The sequence below is a fragment of the Girardinichthys multiradiatus genome, chromosome 14, assembly GCF_021462225.1.
Source record: "Girardinichthys multiradiatus isolate DD_20200921_A chromosome 14, DD_fGirMul_XY1, whole genome shotgun sequence".
Taxonomy (NCBI): domain Eukaryota; kingdom Metazoa; phylum Chordata; class Actinopteri; order Cyprinodontiformes; family Goodeidae; genus Girardinichthys; species Girardinichthys multiradiatus.
In genome coordinates, this window is record NC_061807.1 from 44,665,803 (window position 1) to 44,685,407 (window position 19,605).

The 19,605-nt window shown below is 40.5% G+C and overlaps 1 protein-coding gene across 6 annotated transcripts; it reads right to left on the reverse strand.

Annotated features, from left to right (window-relative positions):
- Positions 1–5,713: 5,713 nt before the first annotated feature.
- peli3 (pellino E3 ubiquitin protein ligase family member 3) lies at positions 5,714–19,049 on the reverse strand. 6 transcript variants are annotated; one of them, XM_047384894.1, is made up of 7 exons: positions 18,720–19,049; positions 11,263–11,460; positions 9,768–9,897; positions 9,564–9,665; positions 8,547–8,771; positions 7,916–8,104; positions 5,714–6,521 (listed from the first exon to the last, which is right to left on the reverse strand). In XM_047384894.1, the coding sequence occupies exons 2-7, from the start codon at positions 11,433–11,435 to the stop codon at positions 5,922–5,924; spliced, it is 1,419 nt and encodes a 472-aa protein (XP_047240850.1). In that variant the 5' UTR covers positions 11,436–11,460; positions 18,720–19,049; the 3' UTR covers positions 5,714–5,921. The 6 variants fall into 6 exon arrangements, with proteins under 6 accessions (XP_047240850.1, XP_047240849.1, XP_047240851.1 ...); XM_047384893.1 differs by having other exon boundaries at positions 11,263–11,463; positions 18,720–19,046; XM_047384895.1 differs by lacking the exon at positions 18,720–19,049 and adding an exon at positions 18,541–18,693 and having other exon boundaries at positions 11,263–11,463.
- Positions 19,050–19,605: the final 556 nt, after the last annotated feature.

Sequence of the window (19,605 nt, forward strand, 5' to 3'; positions counted from 1 at the left end):
GTCTGTCTGTACTGTATGTGAACCATAGTATAGTCCCAATGGGGGAATGCAGTTTCTGGGATTCTTTTTTAGATGGTTAAATTGTAAATAATGAAGTTAGAATTTAGTCTAAACTGGTAATGGTTAGTTTGTTCTATGAAGGACACGGTGAACACACAGCACCGTTGTATGTCCTAGGATAGTTCAGATATACTGTGTTCTCTGTTAATTTAGGAGAAGAAAAGTAAGCATTTCAATATTGCCTTGAATTATGTGGCAAACCTAAAGGTGCCAATAGATTGTCTTGGATGCTTATTACCAAAGTTACCAGAAGTTGGAGAAATCACGTGTGTAAGGTGTAATAATGCATAGAATAATGATTTAAAACATGCAGAATATAAATATTTCATCGAAACAAACAATGTTGAGTTTAGAAATAATGTTCTGACTCCTAAATGAATACATTTTCAAATGTGTAACTTTTGGATGGCATTTAAAGGTTTTAAAATTAAATGTGCCAATGATGAGCAAATATTTCAGCACAGAAACTCAGAGTTGTCAGTTGGAATGGTACGCAACTAATTTCCTGACCGCTACTATCGTGTCAGGTAATTTTACCCTAATAAATTTAGTCAAATTATATTCAGGAAATGTCGCACCAAATGCTGTTCAGCAGTGGAGATAAGACATTCTGTTCTAGCCCTCTGCTTTTAAGTTAGTATTTTTATACATTTTCATGTATCTAAACGAATGACATCCTGACTAGTTAAAGCCAGAGAGGGGAAAGAATGTGCAAGGATAAAAACTGGGAAAATTAGTTGGGAAGATGAACAAGAGGTGAGAAGACTGGAGAGTGAATGGAGCTATGGGTGTAGATAAATGGAGTAGACTGACTTCAGCAAGGACATAGGGTATTACCACATCTATCCTCCAAAGATGTTTAAAAGGTCTTATACAAGAACACAAACATACGGTTGACTGGAAGAGTGTTAAATGTAGGCCTTACCATCATACTTGATAGACAACACCAGTAAAACTGTCCCAATAAAAATACCAGGTAAATTTTGTGTCAACTACAACAAAAAGTAGAGCCATATTTTCACATCCATCCATTTTCTATACCTGCTTCTTCCATACCGGGTCACGGGGGAGCTGGTGCCTATCTCCAGGGGTCTACAGGTGAGAGGCAAGGCACACCCTGCACGGGCCGCCAGTCCATCGCAGGGCAACCAATACATTTAATTGTTTCACATAAAGAGAGGCCACGCCTTGAGGAATTCAGAAATGGATAACACACTGGATTACTAAAACACCAACATATCTGAATTCACCCTATATGTGAAATACACTGATAGTTTCAAACGTTCTCTTATTGCTGTGAGAACACTAACATTCCAATACAATGATATAGATTGTCATCAGACTCTAATTAAAAGCGTTCTGTTTCCGTCACCTACAGGTCATCAGAAATCTGCATTGTCAGATTAACTCATACCATTGCAAATAGTAACTTGGTTATTCACTGCTTAATCCTTGCCAGTTGCTGGGATCTCCAGCAGCTAATGTGCAGGAGGCAGGGAACACCCTGGACAAATAACCAGTCTATCGTATGAAGACACAGGTCAAAGACACATGCAACACACTCATTCTTAAGGCTAATTTATAGAGACCAATTAACATGCATGAATTCAAGATTTTTATAGTCATTATGTCACCATAATGAAAGTTAGACGGGATCAGGAAGCTGGGGTACCTAGAGAGAACCCATGCATGCAAGCAAAACTCCATACAGAAAGGCTCCCAGCTAGGATTTTACCTCAGGACATTCTTTCTGCAAAATAGCTCTACCAACAACTGTACCACTATACAGCCATCAAACACATCCATGATGATGAATTTTGATAGCACCTAGTTTTACTTTTGAAAAGACAGAAATATCTACAGTCTTCGTGGCACTATGTTTTGTGGCCTGCATTAAGTTTTAATCTCAACAGCAGCTACACAGTTTGCCTCTAAGCATATTTTGTCCAATGTTAGATTTGTTTTGTTACAATATCAGCCCATACACTCCAATAGTTTTCTGTTGTAGCCCAGATGTATGGAAGGATGTCGCTCGTGCAATGTCAAAAAACTGCTTTTAAGAGCCATGTGCAGCCCTCTGTAGCTCTTCTCCTGTGGGGAAGCGTAGGGCTGCTGGTGACCTTCAGTTATTTTTAGCACAATGGGGGTGCCACGCTGTGTGCTTAGGTCTACAAGCACAGTGTCACGTCTTAAATAGCAGCTTCTACACAGCCGACAGCGCTCAAAGACATAGAAGTATAAACTTGATGTTTACAAAATATGATTCACGATAATGAAGTTTTAGCTATGTCAACTTCACCTGGGTTAGGTTCTTGTTTTAAACAGCCACCTACAGGTCCTTCTCAAAATATTAGCATATTGTGATAAAGTTCATTATTTTCCATAATGTCATGATGAAAATTTAACATTCATATATTTTAGATTCATTGCACACTAACTGAAATATTTCAGGTCTTTTATTTTCTTAATACGGATGATTTTGGCATACAGCTCATGAAAACCCAAAATTCATATCTCACAAAATTAGCATATTTCATCCGACCAATAAAAGAAAAGTGTTTTTAATACAAAAAACGTCAACCTTCAAATAATCATGTAAAGTTATGCACTCAATACTTGGTCGGGAATCCTTTGGCAGAAATGACTGCTTCAATGCGGCGTGGCATGGAGGCAATCAGCCTGTGGCACTGCTGAGGTCTTATGGAGGCCCAGGATGCTTCGATAGCGGCCTTTAGCTCATCCAGAGTGTTGGGTCTTGAGTCTCTCAACGTTCTCTTCACAATATCCCACAGATTCTCTATGGGGTTCAGGTCAGGAGAGTTGGCAGGCCAATTGAGCACAGTGATACCATGGTCAGTAAACCATTTACCAGTGGTTTTGGCACTGTGAGCAGGTGCCAGGTCGTGCTGAAAAATGAAATCTTCATCTCCATAAAGCTTTTCAGCAGATGGAAGCATGAAGTGCTCCAAAATCTCCTGATAGCTAGCTGCATTGACCCTGCCCTTGATAAAACACAGTGGACCAACACCAGCAGCTGACACGGCACCCCAGACCATCACTGACTGTGGGTACTTGACACTGGACTTCTGGCATTTTGGCATTTCCTTCTCCCCAGTCTTCCTCCAGACTCTGGCACCTTGATTTCTGAATGACATGCAGAATTTGCTTTCATCTGAAAAAGTACTTTGGACCACTGAGCAACAGTCCAGTGCTGCTTCGCTGTAGCCCAGGTCAGGCGCTTCTGCCGCTGTTTCTGGTTCAAAAGTGGCTTGACCTGGGGAATGCGGCACCTGTAGCCCATTTCCTGCACACACCTGTGCACGGTGGCTCTGGATGTTTCTACTCCAGACTCAGTCCACTGCTTCCGCAGGTCCCCCAAGGTCTGGAATCGGCCCTTCTCCACAATCTTCCTCAGGGTCCGGTCACCTCTTCTCGTTGTGCAGTGTTTTCTGCCACACTTTTTCCTTCCCACAGACTTCCCACTGAGGTGCCTTGATACAGCACTCTGGGAACAGCCTATTCGTTCAGAAATTTCTTTCTGTGTCTTACCCTCTTGCTTGAGGGTGTCAATAGTGGCCTTCTGGACAGCAGTCAGGTCGGCAGTCTTACCCATGATTGGGGTCTTGAGTGATGAACCAGGCTGGGAGTTTTAAAGGCCTCAGGAATCTTTTGCAGGTGTTTAGAGTTAACTCGTTGATTCAGATGATTAGGTTCATAGCTCGTTTAGAGACCCTTTTAATGATATGCTAATTTTGTGAGATAGGAATTTTGGGTTTTCATGAGTTGTATGCCAAAATCATCCGTATTAAGACAATAAAAGACCTGAAATATTTCAGTTAGTGTGCAATGAATCTAAAATATATGAATGTTAAATTTTCATCATGACATTATGGAAAATAATGAACTTTATCACAATATGCTAATATTTTGAGAAGGACCTGTACATTCCCTGAATCCAATTTCACCCTCTCTCCTCTTCATTCTTCTCTAATTATATGTTTTGTATGTTCAAACCAAGTGGAAGACCCTTTCAAGTGCTTCTGTGGTGGAAGGCCAGAAACTTTCTAAACATTCAAACCTGACATATTTCAGGGATACACTTGGGAATAAAGGCCTACAAACTGTCCTACAATTTAAATTTTTTTCTCACTAAAATATGTTTACTGGTACAGAAAAAACCCTATGCTGTCTACTTTAAAGTGTTCAGATGTGTTTTCTTTTGCATCACTGTCAATTGTCTTTTACCAGATTAAACATAGCTGACACAGAAAAAAAATCATATTCATAATCATTCATTCTAGTCATGTTCCATCCATTTTCTATCCTCACTAAACTCCATCCAGCTGGCCGGGGCCAGAACTCACCTTGAGCGGCCAATGGACAAGAGGTGGGGTCCACCCTGGACATGCTAAGTGGTCCATCCCAGGAACACACAGGACCAACAACTATGCACACACATATACCTAAAGATGGGGAGGGGGGGGGGGGGGCTTTATGCTGATGTTATGCTGTTTGTTTATGTCAGATTCAAACCCAAGCACTGCTAAGTTACTGAATATTTTAAAATCTAGAAAAATATCTGGTTACAAAATTAATTTCAAGAAAAGTGAAATAATATCTTTACATCTAGTAAATGTTTGACAGAGCCCCATTTAAAATCAGCCCCAAAATATTCTTTCCCTACAGTAATTCTATGGATATTATGTATTTAAAACAACTTTTAAAAAGATGCCAATCAATCCTTTCCTAGAACAACAAATAACCCAAAAACCTGCATGTTCTTTAACCTAACAAAATGTTCCCGAAATGTTCCAGTTCTATTTGCCCCTTCACCCATTTGTACCGTGTTTATGTATCCATATGTTGCCACCCTGGCCTGATATACCTGCATTTGGTATCTATAAACAAACTATGTTACAGGCATGTACTGAACTTTTAGCAAACTTGCAAAAGTATGAAATGGCGAAGGGGTAAAATGAGGAGAAACACCAGAAACATTTTTTATAAATAACTGTGCTGTAGTGTTTTCACTGCATTCAATGATTTGCTCCAAATGTTTATGCTGAGTCTGTTTTCATATGTGTACCATACTTGAACTTAAATGACTTTTAATTAAAAGCTGGCTTATTGCCCTATAGAAGGAATCTGCAACTAACTGATGACTGTTTTCAGGTGCATAAACCAAGGCCACAAGCAATTAGCATGACATAGTTTTACAAACAACATGTGTGACCCTGTGTTGAGTTGTGAGACTTATTAGTCAGGGAAAGTAATATGTTTTAGATGTCTAAACATAATGTCCTCAACAACACTGAGGTGGGCAGTGCTTGAGTAACATGAATGTGTTACTTCTGAAACCCACTCCAACTCTGAGTCCTGTTCTTCTGGTTTAACCTTTGACCCTGGTCTAAACGTTCTTAAGCTCCCTTCAACCATGTCATTCTATCCCCTCATTCCCTTTAAACGCCCCATAATAGGTATCAGTAAACTAGTTCACTTCATCCAGGCGTGGACTTTGTTAGTGGATCAACCTGCAGTGTTCGTGGTGCTGCACTAATGCAAACCAGTAACGGCAGATAGTTTGAGCCCTGATTATAAACCTGTCAAGGCTCAAGCCTTATATAAAACTAAAGTAAATGATCTAAAGACAATGTTTCAATTCAACACTATTTATTTACATATTTTCCAGACAACTCTTTCATTCAAAGCCTTGGCATCTACTATTGCTTTTAGTTTTATCATGTAAAGAGTCATCTTCCTGTACTTTATTCACCGCATGTTGCTCAAGAACACAGTCCTTCGTCATCAGTCAATAAGTGAAATCGTTCATCACCGGACAGACTCCTGTGTGTGTCTGTGCCTCAGTCGACAGGGCCCTGGAAGATGAGTTTGACGTGGCCTTGCTCTCCCGTCAGCCAGGTACCGCAGAAGGGACAGGCAGCGTGGAAGGCATGCGTGCCGTGGGGCAACGGGATCTGGCTCCATCCCACCACTGTATTTTCAGAGCACACATGGCCACAGGGACAGAAAGCATGTGTGGGGGGCCCAGCATCCAAGTACAATCCGCCTTCACAACCTAACCACAAAGGCACATAGGGCCCCACTCTCCTGCACATGGGACACTCTCTCTCACCAGTGCCGGCTGGTGCTGTGCCCCCTGGACTGTTGGGCCCTCTCTCCTTGCGATAACCCCAGTTGTGGTATCCATGCACATGGCCACAGTTGACATAGACCCAAGGCTGCTTCTTGTCTACAATCTCGCGCTGTGCCAGGCTGGGGAAGGCCAGCGTATTGAAGCCCACAGGACACTGGGGCCGAGCAGCATTCAGCTCCTGCCGAAGGGACTCCAGCTGTTTGAGGGTTGGAATATGGCGCAGTCCAGCAGGTGTTCGCCAAAGCAGGGTTGCCCCACACAGATCGATGAGAGAACCATCCTGGAGAGTGTTTGACTCATTTTCAACCTTAAAACAAGACCAGAGGAAGACAAAATAGGAAAGGTTTTATTTCAAGGGCCCATTCCATCACAGAAATGAGTTGCCTATTTCTGTCTGAGTGCCACTGTGTAAGCAACGAGGCATCATGGGATGCTGGAGTTGGCCCGCTGTTGCTACGTGTCTGGGCCAACAAAGGAGATAATTACTGAGCAGACTTAGTGAGAAGCCTCTTGATAAATTTACATGTGTTCATTGTGGACAACTGAAGATGTTTTAGAAAGGGGCTTTGTCTCTCCAGCCTGACAGATAAATGTGTTGCACTGAAGTTGTGCTTTTCAATACCAAGGTTGTGCAAACAACACTAATTTTTAGGGTCTGCATTATAAACTACAGTTACAGTCAAAAGTACCCATACCTCTGGCAGATTTTGGTTCAAAGTCGTGTTTAACAACATGTTTCTTCTGACTTGAAGTAATATTAACATTTTGGAGAGTAACGAGGGCACTAAGGATTAAGGTTATAGCAAGGAGGCCTTCCAACAATTTGGAGCTCATCAGCAAAGATAAATCATCAAAATACCAATTGAAACATATGAGAAGCATTTGATTACTGTAATGCAAATAAAGAATTTTACATTATTATTATTAAGAAGGTTATAAATAATGTCTGACTTACTGTTTTAAATGTGAATAAAACTTGAGACATTCATTTTTTTAAACTGCTCTTACATTGTTTCATTGACTTTAGAGAGACTCTCTATCAGAAACAAACTTCATGGTTGAATGAAAATAATTGTAAATCTAAATCCCCCGGGGGTATGAATAATCATGGGCTTTAATGTATTCGTATGACCTGGGTCAAACATCTTGGGGATCCTTCCAGAAGATTCTCACAACAGGAATTTTGGCCAGTTCCTCCTGACAGAATATGCAGAACTGAGTCAGGTTTGTAGGCCGCCTCGTTAACACACACCTTTTCAAGGTCTTTAGCTTTTTTTCTGTGGATGATTTGCATATTTCACAGCAGCATATGTTCACCCCTGGTCTCTGTGCCTTAAATACACCCACAGGCGTACCTTCATGTAACTCGAATGTTGTGAATTAATCAGAGGTCTTCTAACATCATCATCTGGGGTTTCCAGAATTGGTGAAAGGCATTGTAATCATAGTGTATGTAAACGTTTGAGTTTGAAGAAAGTAATGAAAAATCTTTTGTAATTCTTTCACTCATTATTTTAATACTTAGCAAATGGAAATACATTTAGTAATCCTAACTGAAATAAAACAGAAAAAGTAAAATCTGATATAATGTCAGAAAATGAGAAAAACATTGAGTGTTTTTATTTGGTGCTTGTAGAGATCTAGTTTCAACTATATATGTGCAGTTTTTTTAGAGGTAGCTGTTAGTATCTTTCATCTTACCAGTTTACCCCTCTGCTGGGCTGACCGGGTCTCCCTCAAGGCGAAGACGTTGCCACAGACTGAGATTTCCCTCCAGACACCAGGAGCTGGTTCAGACACAAACTCTCCAGCTGGGTGCATCACCAAAACCCCATTGGTGGTAAGGCCATCCATCAAACCGTCCGATGTCCTCCATTTGGCAGCCCGTTCCTGAGATAAAACACACACACACACACACACACACACAGGCTGTTGATGAAAACATTGCTGTTTTCTTTATACAGTACAATTCAGAATGAGTACAGAAACTAATGCACAGAAATATTCTCACATTTAAAAACAAATATATCTAACAGAAAGAGAAAAGCTGAGGTATACTCACTTTTGTGAGATACTGTACATGTGTATATATTTGACATCTGAGATTAGACAGGCATCTTTCTTTTACCTGTCGTGCTTCTGTTTTCTTGACAACTTGTTGTGAGTTGAGTGCAGGCAGCTAAATGTAGACAAAATAAACTAACACGTATTCTTTTTTATGCTTACTTAACTGTACTGACACTTTTTTCCAGTAACTTCTCATGTGGGTGGCACAACATGTCCCTTCTGTCCCTGTCCTTATACCTACCCATCCATGGGAGAGAAAACTCACCCCTAGGAAGATATTTTTGGAGGAGTCAAAGCCAGCAGCATAGATGCGGGCGGTGTAGGGAGCACTTCGTTCACACATGATGCGACAGGCGTAGCGAGAAATGGTACTTTGGGCTGACTGACCTCCACCACCACCCTCCCCTGCTGCACCCCCTCCATGACTGCCGCCGCCGCCTGCTGTGTCCGTGACCACAAAGTCAATCATGCTCTCTGTAGATCGACCAATCTAAGGGAACCAAGACAGAGGTCAGTGTCATCACACACACATACGCATCATGACCCAAGCAAGTTCCATACATGAATCTCCTCTTTAAAAGGCCACCTGCTCGTGTGGCAAGACCTGGGCCTGGTGGCTAATGGTTACTCATCCCTCCACCTAGGCAGCCTGCTAGACCCTAGTTAACTTAGTTCTCTTTTGCTATTTTCTACCTTCATTTGTTCTTCACATTACATGCAAAAAGCAAATACTCAGCACTGTTTCCTCTTGCGCTTCACAGAGAACATATGGGTCTATTGGGAAGATTTCTGGTGGCTGTAAGGTTCTCACATATTTGTAACACATAAACATATTCTTTCAAAGATCTTAACATTAGTTCTGTTTTCTACCCAGACCTTTCTAGCCAGCAACAGCTGATCTGACCAAATTAAAGCTGTTTTGGGATTTCTTTTAATAAAATGGCTCTGTCAGGTCTGTGACAGACACCTGTAGGTTTTCAGCCTGGTGGTCTATGAAGTTGAAGTTACTTTTATGTTTCTGTTTGACCGCTTAGTTGTTTGCTTGATTGAATGCGTGATACTCAAACTGGCTGCTGTGTGCAGCAATATTCACCAAAAGGATGCTGGTGTTTTAAGTCAGTCAGAGGATTCATTCAGTCATTTGCTTATTGATTTCGTAAAATAAAATTTCAGATTTTTTGTGTTCGGAGCTTTCCTCCTGTTAGCTTGCATGGGAGAAGATTCTGCTACAAATAATGGTGTGGTAGTGTGTGTGTCTGTGTGTGTGTAGAGTGAAACTCACCTGAAACATATCTGTGTTAATGTCATGTGTGTACTCCACAATGACAGAGTGGCTCCGTGACAGTGTGTAGGAGATGCTGTGCTGGCTTTTGTTGCTGAGAGCCTGCCAATAGGAAGGTTAAATGGTCACTGCATGTTATTGTGATGCACACAGCTCATTGTTTTGATACAGAAAGAACATTTTTTAGGGTAACCAACTTGCTACCTTTGACACCAGTGGTGTTGAGACATTGTGGATAACATCCGGTTTGACCCCATTAGCTTTAGGTCTCTTATAAAGGGCAAGGCGACTTCTTCTACGACCTTTGTCACCACTTGCCAGCGACCCATTGTGGCTGGGAAGAGTGAGAACAAGATATTATTAGATAATACTAAAACAGAACAGGGTAAAAGTGATTACATTCAAGCTGTGGTGAGCTATGGAAACGATCAAAACCAAGTGAAAAATAATTTTTCATTATCTGTTCATCATGTCCAGTTTGTACTAAACATTTAAACTTAAATATGTTTAACATTTTGCCACTCATACATTTATTACCTCCACCCAGATACTTAGCCTGAATGGCAACGACTGACCTTACTGTCAAACATTGTAGTGGTTTATATATCCTGAATATTGAATATTTCAAGGAGATTCAATCATAGATCAACAAAACGACCATATAGTAAGTTTCATTTTTAAAACAATAAAGTTCATAAGTGCAGGCAGGCAAACCATTAAAAAACTTTCGATTGTAGAATTAATACTAAAAATACAGTACTTTTAACCCTATCCCACAGTGCACAGTTATTTGCATTTTGAAATATTATGTTATACTTCCATTACAAAAAGAAATAGGAATAAGAAGAATGAGCCACATGTAACATCTTCATCAACCCCTGCTAAATGTAATTTATAATATGCTTAATGTAGCAAGAAAATCGTGGTTTCAGTCCCTTGCCAGGACCTTTATGTGTGGAGTTTGTATGTTCTTCCCAATGCATGTGTGAGTTTGTCTCTGGGTACTCCAGCATCCCCCCAAATTCCACAATAATACATGTCAGGTTAAATGGCATTAGCCCCAGCCACCCTGAAGGATTCAGTTGGTATGAAAATGGATTTTTATTCTTTTCTTTCAGCTGCTCCCTTTAGTTATTACCAAAGCAGATCATCTGTTTTTATCTCTTAGTATCCCTAGCAATCAATTCTAATACTGTTCATTTTTGACAATTCAAAAGAAAATTGTTACATGTGCCACTTTTCAGCTCCACTTCCTTTCTGTTTGTGAGTGCCATTATCTCTAAACCATACACAGTTCCCTCTACCATCTTGTAAAACCTTGACCCTTGTCTTCATCAACTCTACATCTTTCTTGCTTCTACTGCTTTTCAATCTTCTTCTCTCCAGGCCATTTTTCAGGTGATTTCAGATTCCAACGTTTTCAAAGTCATACACTCAATATGGTTAATACCATTTATACTAAGGTCATCACAGGCAGCAATGTTTTCACTGAGCTGCACTTCTAGTAAGCAGTTTGCATTCCAGAGTTTTCTGCGTCCCACCAAGATCTTGCAGCATATCTAAGACAGTTGGAAGTATCTCATTTAAGAAGGTGCAGCTAGGTGATTGGTCTGGTTTTTTTTTCTGAACTCTTGCTCTGTTTCTAGAAAATTCACAATAATAACCAATGATGATGAGAAGGTATGATGCATGATCTCACCCCAAGATGATGAGCTCGCCGTACTTAACGGGTTCCTTGTTCTCAGAAATGACTCCGTCGTGTGGTTGTGAGCTGGAGCCCAGAGGAGGTGAGGGCTGGCTCTTGTTGCAGGATGGGCGCAGCTCCAGAGATGGGGGGGGACACAGAGCCTCTGAGCTGCCCTTCAAAACCATGCCCACCGGCCACAACTGGGGCTCGCTGCTGAGGAGCAGAACATGGGAGATCCCAGAAAGAGATTGTGAGAATATTAATATTATTATTATAGATAAACATTTTAAACATACAAACCCAATAACACATTTTCAATGAAATGGCAAATGGCTAAGGTATTATCCTTCCTCTAAAATCAGTGGGATCTTCTGTCCCACACACACACTGAGTCATTTGACTATTCTGACATTTTTTTAAAGCTCAGTCCATGTGTCTGTGAACAGATTCAGTACAGGTCTGAATGCCCAGCACTATTAATATTCAGAAGTGGGCAAGACCACCTACACATGGAAAACAGAGCAGTGTTAGGTAACCATCCTGGGAATGTTAACAGTATATCCCACATTTGGGCATTCTCTATGTTTTATAATTTCTTGTCAGCATTCAAAGAAACTAAAGGTTGTTGTTTAAATATGAAATGACATTAATGAGTAGCTGGAGTCTGTTTAAATGATGATATGGTGTCACAGCTTTATATTACTCATAAACATTTTATTAAGAAGTTTACAAGTACATACGACCATCAAGAAATGGCGCCCCAACCTCATCGTAAAGCAAAGGGGAAAGTAAAGGGCCATGATGCAGCAGCTTGAAGACCAGAACAAAGAACCCCAAATGAAATTTGTCACTTTGATTCTGAACTGTACAATGAACCGAGACAGGACATGATGTCTGAAATTCACTGAATATGGATGCCTAGAGCTGCAGTGTTCCATCTCAATAATATGGCAGGACTGTCCAGAATGGAGCCAGAACACAGCACCTAACACTCCACAAAGGGAAGACATTTGACTTCCATTGTAGCAAAGAGAGCAATGACAGAGTTGGAGATCAGTTTCAGGTTTGCGACATTATTCAGGTGTGAAAGACCTTCCAGCATTTTGCTAAATCAAGGCTTGTCCAAAACATGGATCTCACACCTATGGAGATCCACACCTGTCATTGGCAACACGAGGTAGACACAGAACAAAAGTACAAATGTTTTGTTGCACTAGCTGAAATGTTGATGTATAGAAGCAAAGTATCTTGAAAGAGGAAACGTTTTTGAACCTTGTTTTATGTGTAACTAATTGTAGGCAGTGAAAAGAACCAAGAAGTCAGTTTAGAACCAGCTGTTTATGTAACATGCATTTTTTGGCCTGTGGAAAAAAAAATTCTGTGCAAAAAAAAAAAATGGCACACAGTTAAACTCGTCATAAAGATAGCTTTAAGTTCAGATCCAAGCAGGGACTTTATTGATAGGGGAGTTTTCAGAAGGAATCTTTTCTTACTGAACTCAAAAAGGTCCACAATAATAACCTGAGAGACCATCACTCTACCTTCACTGTAGGCCCAGACTGACTGGAAAAGCCAGACATGTTCTCCTGTTCAGTAAGTAAAGAACCAAATGAAATGTATGTGGAAAAAAATGGGAGAAAAGGTTTAAGAAAGGCTGACACCCACCTAAGATTGGTGTAAGGAAACAAAGAAGACAGAGTTTCAATTTCCTTTTTAGTTTTGCATCTTTGTTCAGTTTGATGCAGAATGGGTTTAATAGAGAAGCAATTAAAAGTAAAGTTACCAAACTATTAGCTTTACAGGCTGTGATGAACTGTTTAGATTTTAACTAACTGAGAGGGTTTTTCAAACATCATTTGGAACAAAAAATGTGAGGAAAAAAAGTGTGTGAGAACAAATAGCAGAAAATAACTCAGTAACCTTCCCGGAACATACTTAGCATGAACACTTTGTTGGTAATACCGGGTCATTTATGGAAATTTGGTTCCAGATATAAAAACTATTTTTAAAAAGAAGTATACCATTACATTGTTGAGTAGATGTTGACAAGAGAAAGGAGGGAGCAGATCTGAAGGTGGGAGTAAAGAGAAGAAAAGTAGGAGGCGCAAATGATGCAGCTTTGAGAAAAAAAAAACAGAAAGACATCTTTGGACAGAGATGATGAATGGATAAAGGAGATGAAGAAGATGAGAAAAAGAGGAAGTAGAGTGTATAGTTGTGCATGTTTCTCTGTGTTTGGTTGTCAGTGAGCAAATGTGCTGGAGCATCCAGATTTGGCAGGCTGATGGATTGCCTGTGCTTTGCCCACCCATATTCTAATGAACCCGCAGTCCCACTGTGTGGGCAGGAAGTGACAGACACAGAGACGGGATGAAGAGCTGTTTGACAGAGAAAGAAAAAGGAGAGGAGGAGAGGAGAACAGAAAGAAACAGCTTTAGAAGATGGAATCTATAGAAGAACAGAGGGAGAACAGTGGAGAACAGCAAACTCCTGTTCACAAGCAGAAAGTTTTATTTAGCTTTACTTAACATTTTTCTTTGCTTTTAACATCACTTCCCACTTTATTTTCAAACAAGAACTTCCTGTTAACTCCACCAGCTGTCTTCACAGCGCTCAGCTAACAGCTATCTGCTGCATTTATTCATCATTACTTTCCTCAGAATAAACTTCATGGCTTTCCCTCGAAGGAGAGATGGATGGATGTCTTGAGGCCTCTTCTGCAGTAATATTGGTTCTGCTTCTGATCTTTATTGTGAGGAAAGAGCTGAGTCAAAAAGTGAAGCTCTCAATTTACTGTTCACCTATGATTTCACATTTGCTTCCTTCATTGGGTGGCTGGGCTCACCATTAGAGATGGGTTGCTGAATAGAGTCCATACTCTTCTGCACTGAAAGGATTCAGTTGGTCAGTTGGATTGGTTTGTGCATCAAGTCAGCCTCCAGGGTGGTTTCCAGGACACATTCAATCTGCAGTAGATTCCAGGACATGACCAGAACCTTCTTTCCAGGGAACACTTTGGGACTCCCCAGAATGAGTGTCACTCAGCAGAGGGAGATCCCAGATAAGATTTACTCTGAAAGCTGAGTTGGACGGTAACAACCTTTGCCTGTAAATCACATACTGTAAAATGGAACGAATTAAGCTTATCTGACCAAAGTGACTGAATGTTTTAAATGTAAAGCAATTTAAGAGATAGAGACTTTACATGTATAGAGTACTTTATGGATTTTGCTGTGCATTCAGGCTTAACATGTTCTGTTGGCAGTACTCAAGCGAAAGTCACAAACCATTATATAACCACAGACCTACATTAAAACAACTATCTAATCCATAAGTGATGATCATAAAATAAAAATCACAGAACCTGTTGTGGAATTTATGGTACTGGACATTTAAGATAGCCAAAATCCTCTTTGGTTTGTGCCTCTCTCTGATTGGCTATTAGCTTACAGGGATCCTTACAAAGTTCGTTCTCTTTATTTAAGCTGAGTGTTTTAGAAAGGTTATCTACCTCAGATAAAACACTAAATCTACAGAAACCCTCTTTAGTTGAACTAACCCTTTTAGTAGACAGAGTTAACATCCTGTTTTCTTATTCTACCTGTCTCACCATCTGCAGGGGATGAGGGAGGGGCTGTGGAGTCCGTGGGTGAGAAAGAAACAGAAAAATCAGATGAAAAAGGAAGAGATAAAATTATCCATTCAGGAACAAAGGGTCAGAGTTTGCACGTAGTGACAAATAATCTTTTGATTCGAAATATGACCTTGTTGCAAAACCTATCCAGCAATTTTCCATATAAACCAGTGTGGCGGAGGTTTTTTTCCATTTATGTCATCATTTGTATTTCTTGTCATCTATATTTGTGCTTTAAATCCATGTAAAACAGTTAAAGTATGCCAGTCGGTTGACATTCACTCCCTTCTAGGCAGGGCTCTCTGTTTTTACTTTCTATTATTTTTTCCCAGAATTTATCAGATTCTGGAACCCAGTGGTTAAATTTCCATCTACAGATTACCTCCACTCACTTCTGCAAACAATAAGACCAATCATCTTAAAGTCACCACCACCAAAATGTGGACTCCACCACAGTTTGTTAGACCAAACACAGAACTAAAGCAAGAACCTTTTGTATTCTCAGGACTGCACTGCAGCAAATATTACCTGCTGTATTCCCAGAAGAACCCCACTGTCATTTTACAAGCTACATAACAAAATAGTTTGGGCAAAAAGTTTGAAACAAATAAAATGTGTTTTGCTAGCATGCGGCCCATTCAGAACATATCAAGAATATTTAAAAGCTATGCATGTATAAGCTCTGAGACAAAAGCAAATGAAGAGCAGTAAAATCATATTGCACTGTGAAGCAGACCTAAAGCCATTTAAGCACTGATTCGGGAGTACTTTCTATGTGACCCGGGTAGGTGACCCAGCTAAACACAGATCGCTGGGCTAAAAGTAGCTTCATTGTGACAAAACAGCTTACTATTTGCTTTTTGTGACCAGAACACTTGTCAGCAGAAGGCATATATGGCTTAATCACGGGGGTAGCTGCAGATTCAGGTCAAGCTTCAAGGTATCAATTTTGGTCCAATTGCCTCTTTCTTGGTCTGCACCTTTTAGTCCTCGACGATAGACTAAAACATACAGTGATACTGATGTTCCACCTTCTTTCAGTTTATAACTGACGTGGGCCTTGGTGGGTTGTTCCTGAATACCATAACCAATTTCTTTTATTCTAAGGGAGAAATAATAACCACTTTCTCTCACTTTGCTACAACTTTTAACTTTATGTTATCTGTTTTTTCTCTTCCGAGAAGCAACATCTGGCCTGGCTCTGTGTTTAGCTGTGACACCTTTCTGGAGGGAAGCATCAGCTGCTGCTGCCAACAACCTAATGTTCTCCTTCTACCTATGATAAACATGGCCCTGTCTTTCAGTGTTTAACCCTGTCTCTCCTAGACATAGCTACTGACTGAGCTTTTACTGTGACTAACTGTATGTGCTCTTTCTAGACATAAAACATGCTCTGAGCTTATCTGCTTAGCTGTGTTTCTTTCCTAGATGAAGCCACTAAAGAGGCTACTACTGCTATTAACGTTTTAGGTTTTCAAGGGCCTTGAGACGACGTGTTGTAAGGTGGCGCTATGTAAAAAACTGAATTTAATTGAATTTGTGGGTTAGATAGTTGAAACTAAAATATCCAAAAATACGTGGGCCGTGCTTAAAAGCTGGATCCCCACCGGCAAACCTACCAATTAAAAATAACACTAGGTCAAATATGTAGTCTGAATCAAGCCAGAAACCTATTGATGGATACAAAAAGTGTGTTGCTGAAGTGCAGCTTGCTAAAAGACATTCAAGCAAATATTAATGAATGTGTAGAATGACCCTGTGTAGATTAGAAAAAAATCCACATTCATTTCAAATTTTTGCATTTATTTTTTGGTTTTAGAATTATTTGAACTTGTTTGTTGTATGATCATTTCACAAATCCATCATTTTAATACTCAACGGCAAAATACAATTTATACACATGTATGTATGTAAACTTCTGACTGGACCTGTAAATTAATGCAATATTCTGGAATTAGAAACACTATGAAGGATGTTCCTCTCCTGGCATTCATCTAAAATTCAGATAGAGTTACATTCCATACCGACTTCATTTATAAAGACCTTTAAAACAACTCCAGCTGAAACAAAGAGCTGCACAAAAAAATGCACACTATAAACATATAGAAATATGACATAAGAAGGATAAAAGATTAAACACAGTAAAACAATTAAAACAAACTAAGTCTTATTTATGTTGAAAGCCAAAGAATAAAAATGGGTTTTAAGATGAGTTTTAAGAGAAGGCAGTAAAGATGCCGCTCTAATATGATCTAATATTATTCCACAGTTCAGGACCAGGAGTAGAGACGGCTCTACCCTCTCTGAGCTTCCTCCTAGACCCTGGTACCTGCAGGGGCTGCTGTTTCGCCGACTTGAGGGACCAAGAAGGTATATGAAAAAGCTCAGAGAGGTACAGTGGGGCAAGATTATTAAAACATTTAAAAATGAATGTAAGAATTTTTAAATAAACTCTAAAATCCACCTCTAGTGTCATGATTTGGTAAGACAGTTAAATGCACATAAACTCTGCCGGACCCTTACATTAGTAACTTTACTTGAATTAATACATCTATAGATGTCATGTTTGCTGTTCAGCTTTTCAGTACAGAAAAATTGAACAAGGGACATTAAATTATGACTTTGACATAATTAAATAACCTTTTCTCTGCATGATTATAACTATTGTACAGTAGGCCTAGCATTGTTAGCTCTCTAAAAAAATCAAATTTTGTTTGTCACTCATTATTGATGAATCCAATTCTGTACAAATCTGACATTTTCAGATGTTTACTTCACTACTGGTTTGGGCCATATACAGCAGCTTAGCTTGCTTGTGCTTTAGGCCGACTGAGGAAGCAACAGAATCGTGGCCTGTACATCAGTTAACAGTCCCATGAATCCTTAGAGCTGGGTGACAGTGAACGCATCACACCACTCTACATTCTTTTAGAAATGTAATTGTTTTTAAGCCTTATGAAAGTTAGTTATAGAGTAAAACACATATCTACAGTGGGCCTTACTACAGAGAAAATAACGTGATACCGGTGGAGCTATTCCACAGCTTGGGATTGACATACACCTGTTAGTAAACTGATGTTTCCCAGCCGGAAAGACATGAGTCATTACTTAGCAAACTGTGCTGTTTTGGATCAGGATCACGAAGATGCTGCCGCTACCTTGAATCTGCCATTTTGAGCTGCCGTATCCCACCACATTCTCTCCTTCTCCATTCACCCTGGCACCATCTAGACGATGGAAAACATCTCACCCACCCATTAAGGGAGATTTGTTAGGATTCAAACAGCGTTCATTCTCCACACATTGTTCCTGCCTGCGGTTTCTGCTTGCGGTTTGCCTTTTCCCACGACAGCGCTTACAGCCTCCTCCTCCTCAGAAACACATTAGGTTCTGATTGGACTGCGATTATAGACCAGATAGAAGGAGTCGAATAAAACTCCAAACCCAGAACTCTTGTTCTCCGGATCTGTGCCGAAACAAAACATCTAGGGATGTTTATGACGTCCATAGAACCTTACCTACTATCACACAAAACATCCTTACGCAAAACACAGCTGATATACTGCGATGCTGCTGCTGTAGAGGTTCAACGTCCTGCTTCAAATCACAGCCATCAGTCTGATATTTACTGATGTTCTAATATAAAACAGGCTCACGGTTTATGCAGTAGGCCTGAGGATGAGGAAACCAGCAGTACGCCAACAAAGAGACACCAGCTTCCATCACCTTCTCTGAAGAACAGGAGAGCAGACAAACAAGCTCTTCTACCTGCTCCTGTGAGGATTTCTAAGAAATAAAGCCCCCAGCTGCTAAGATAGGATAAACAAGTCCGTACCCTCTGTCTGCCAGGGGAGGTCCAGTATTGGTTCGGTTCTGTGGGATTCCTTTTGCGGATAGAAGAGAGAAGGCGGGCTCCGTCGTCCCCGCACAGCCTGGATCAATGAGGAACACCAGTGAGGAAGAATGAGAGGCAGAGGAGGATCAGCGCGTCATCACCTCCCATCAGAAGACATGTCTATTCGTCCCGGATGTTATCGGAAAGCCCAAAGCCCTCCTTCACGTTCTTCGTCTCTGACACATCCATCCAAGATGAATAATGTCAGAATACGCTGAGCAGCGCCTGAGGGATCCTGGAAGTTCGACTGAACCAGAAACTGGGTGACCTCCGAGTGTAAGCTGAGCACTCCTTGATCTTTTAGTTGTCTAACAAGTCCTACATATGAACCCAAACCATCCCAGCTGTTCTCACAGGTGTGACTGAAGAAAACAAACATGCATTTAGACTAGAATCAAAGTCCTGGCCAAAACTATGGCACATTGTTTTGGCGCAGTGTTGAGATTTAGTTTGCGGATCCTTGTTTAGAACTTCTGAAGTTCTAACATACTAGAGGTCAAATTCAGCACGGAATGCTGACTCATGGCAAAACATGATCTACCTGCTTCATGATGACTCACCACAGGTTCCACATAGGGTTAAGATCTAGAGTTTCTGTCTGTTCATGATGTTGTGAGACAGAAGTGGCTTTTTTGGAGCCTGTCTTGTCACAAAGCTGTTGTCCAAACCTTTACTCACCATGTATTGAAATACACCGATACCAATGCTGAGCCAGCTCTGCACTACTGACAACACCGTTCAGCATTCTTTAGGAAGAGACATTCTGGGTCATCCTTCACTGCAACTAAACTTCTTACCATGAAGTTCTTTGAATGGCAATATTCTT

Coding starts and splice junctions, on each gene's coding strand:
- peli3 (XM_047384891.1), bottom strand. Junction 8,772..9,563: donor TTAACACAGATATGTTTCAG/GTGAGTTTCACT, acceptor TGGTTCCCTTAG/ATTGGTCGATCTACAGAGAG. Junction 6,522..7,915: donor CCCAGCAGAGGGGTAAACTG/GTAAGATGAAAG, acceptor TCTTGTTTTAAG/GTTGAAAATGAGTCAAACAC.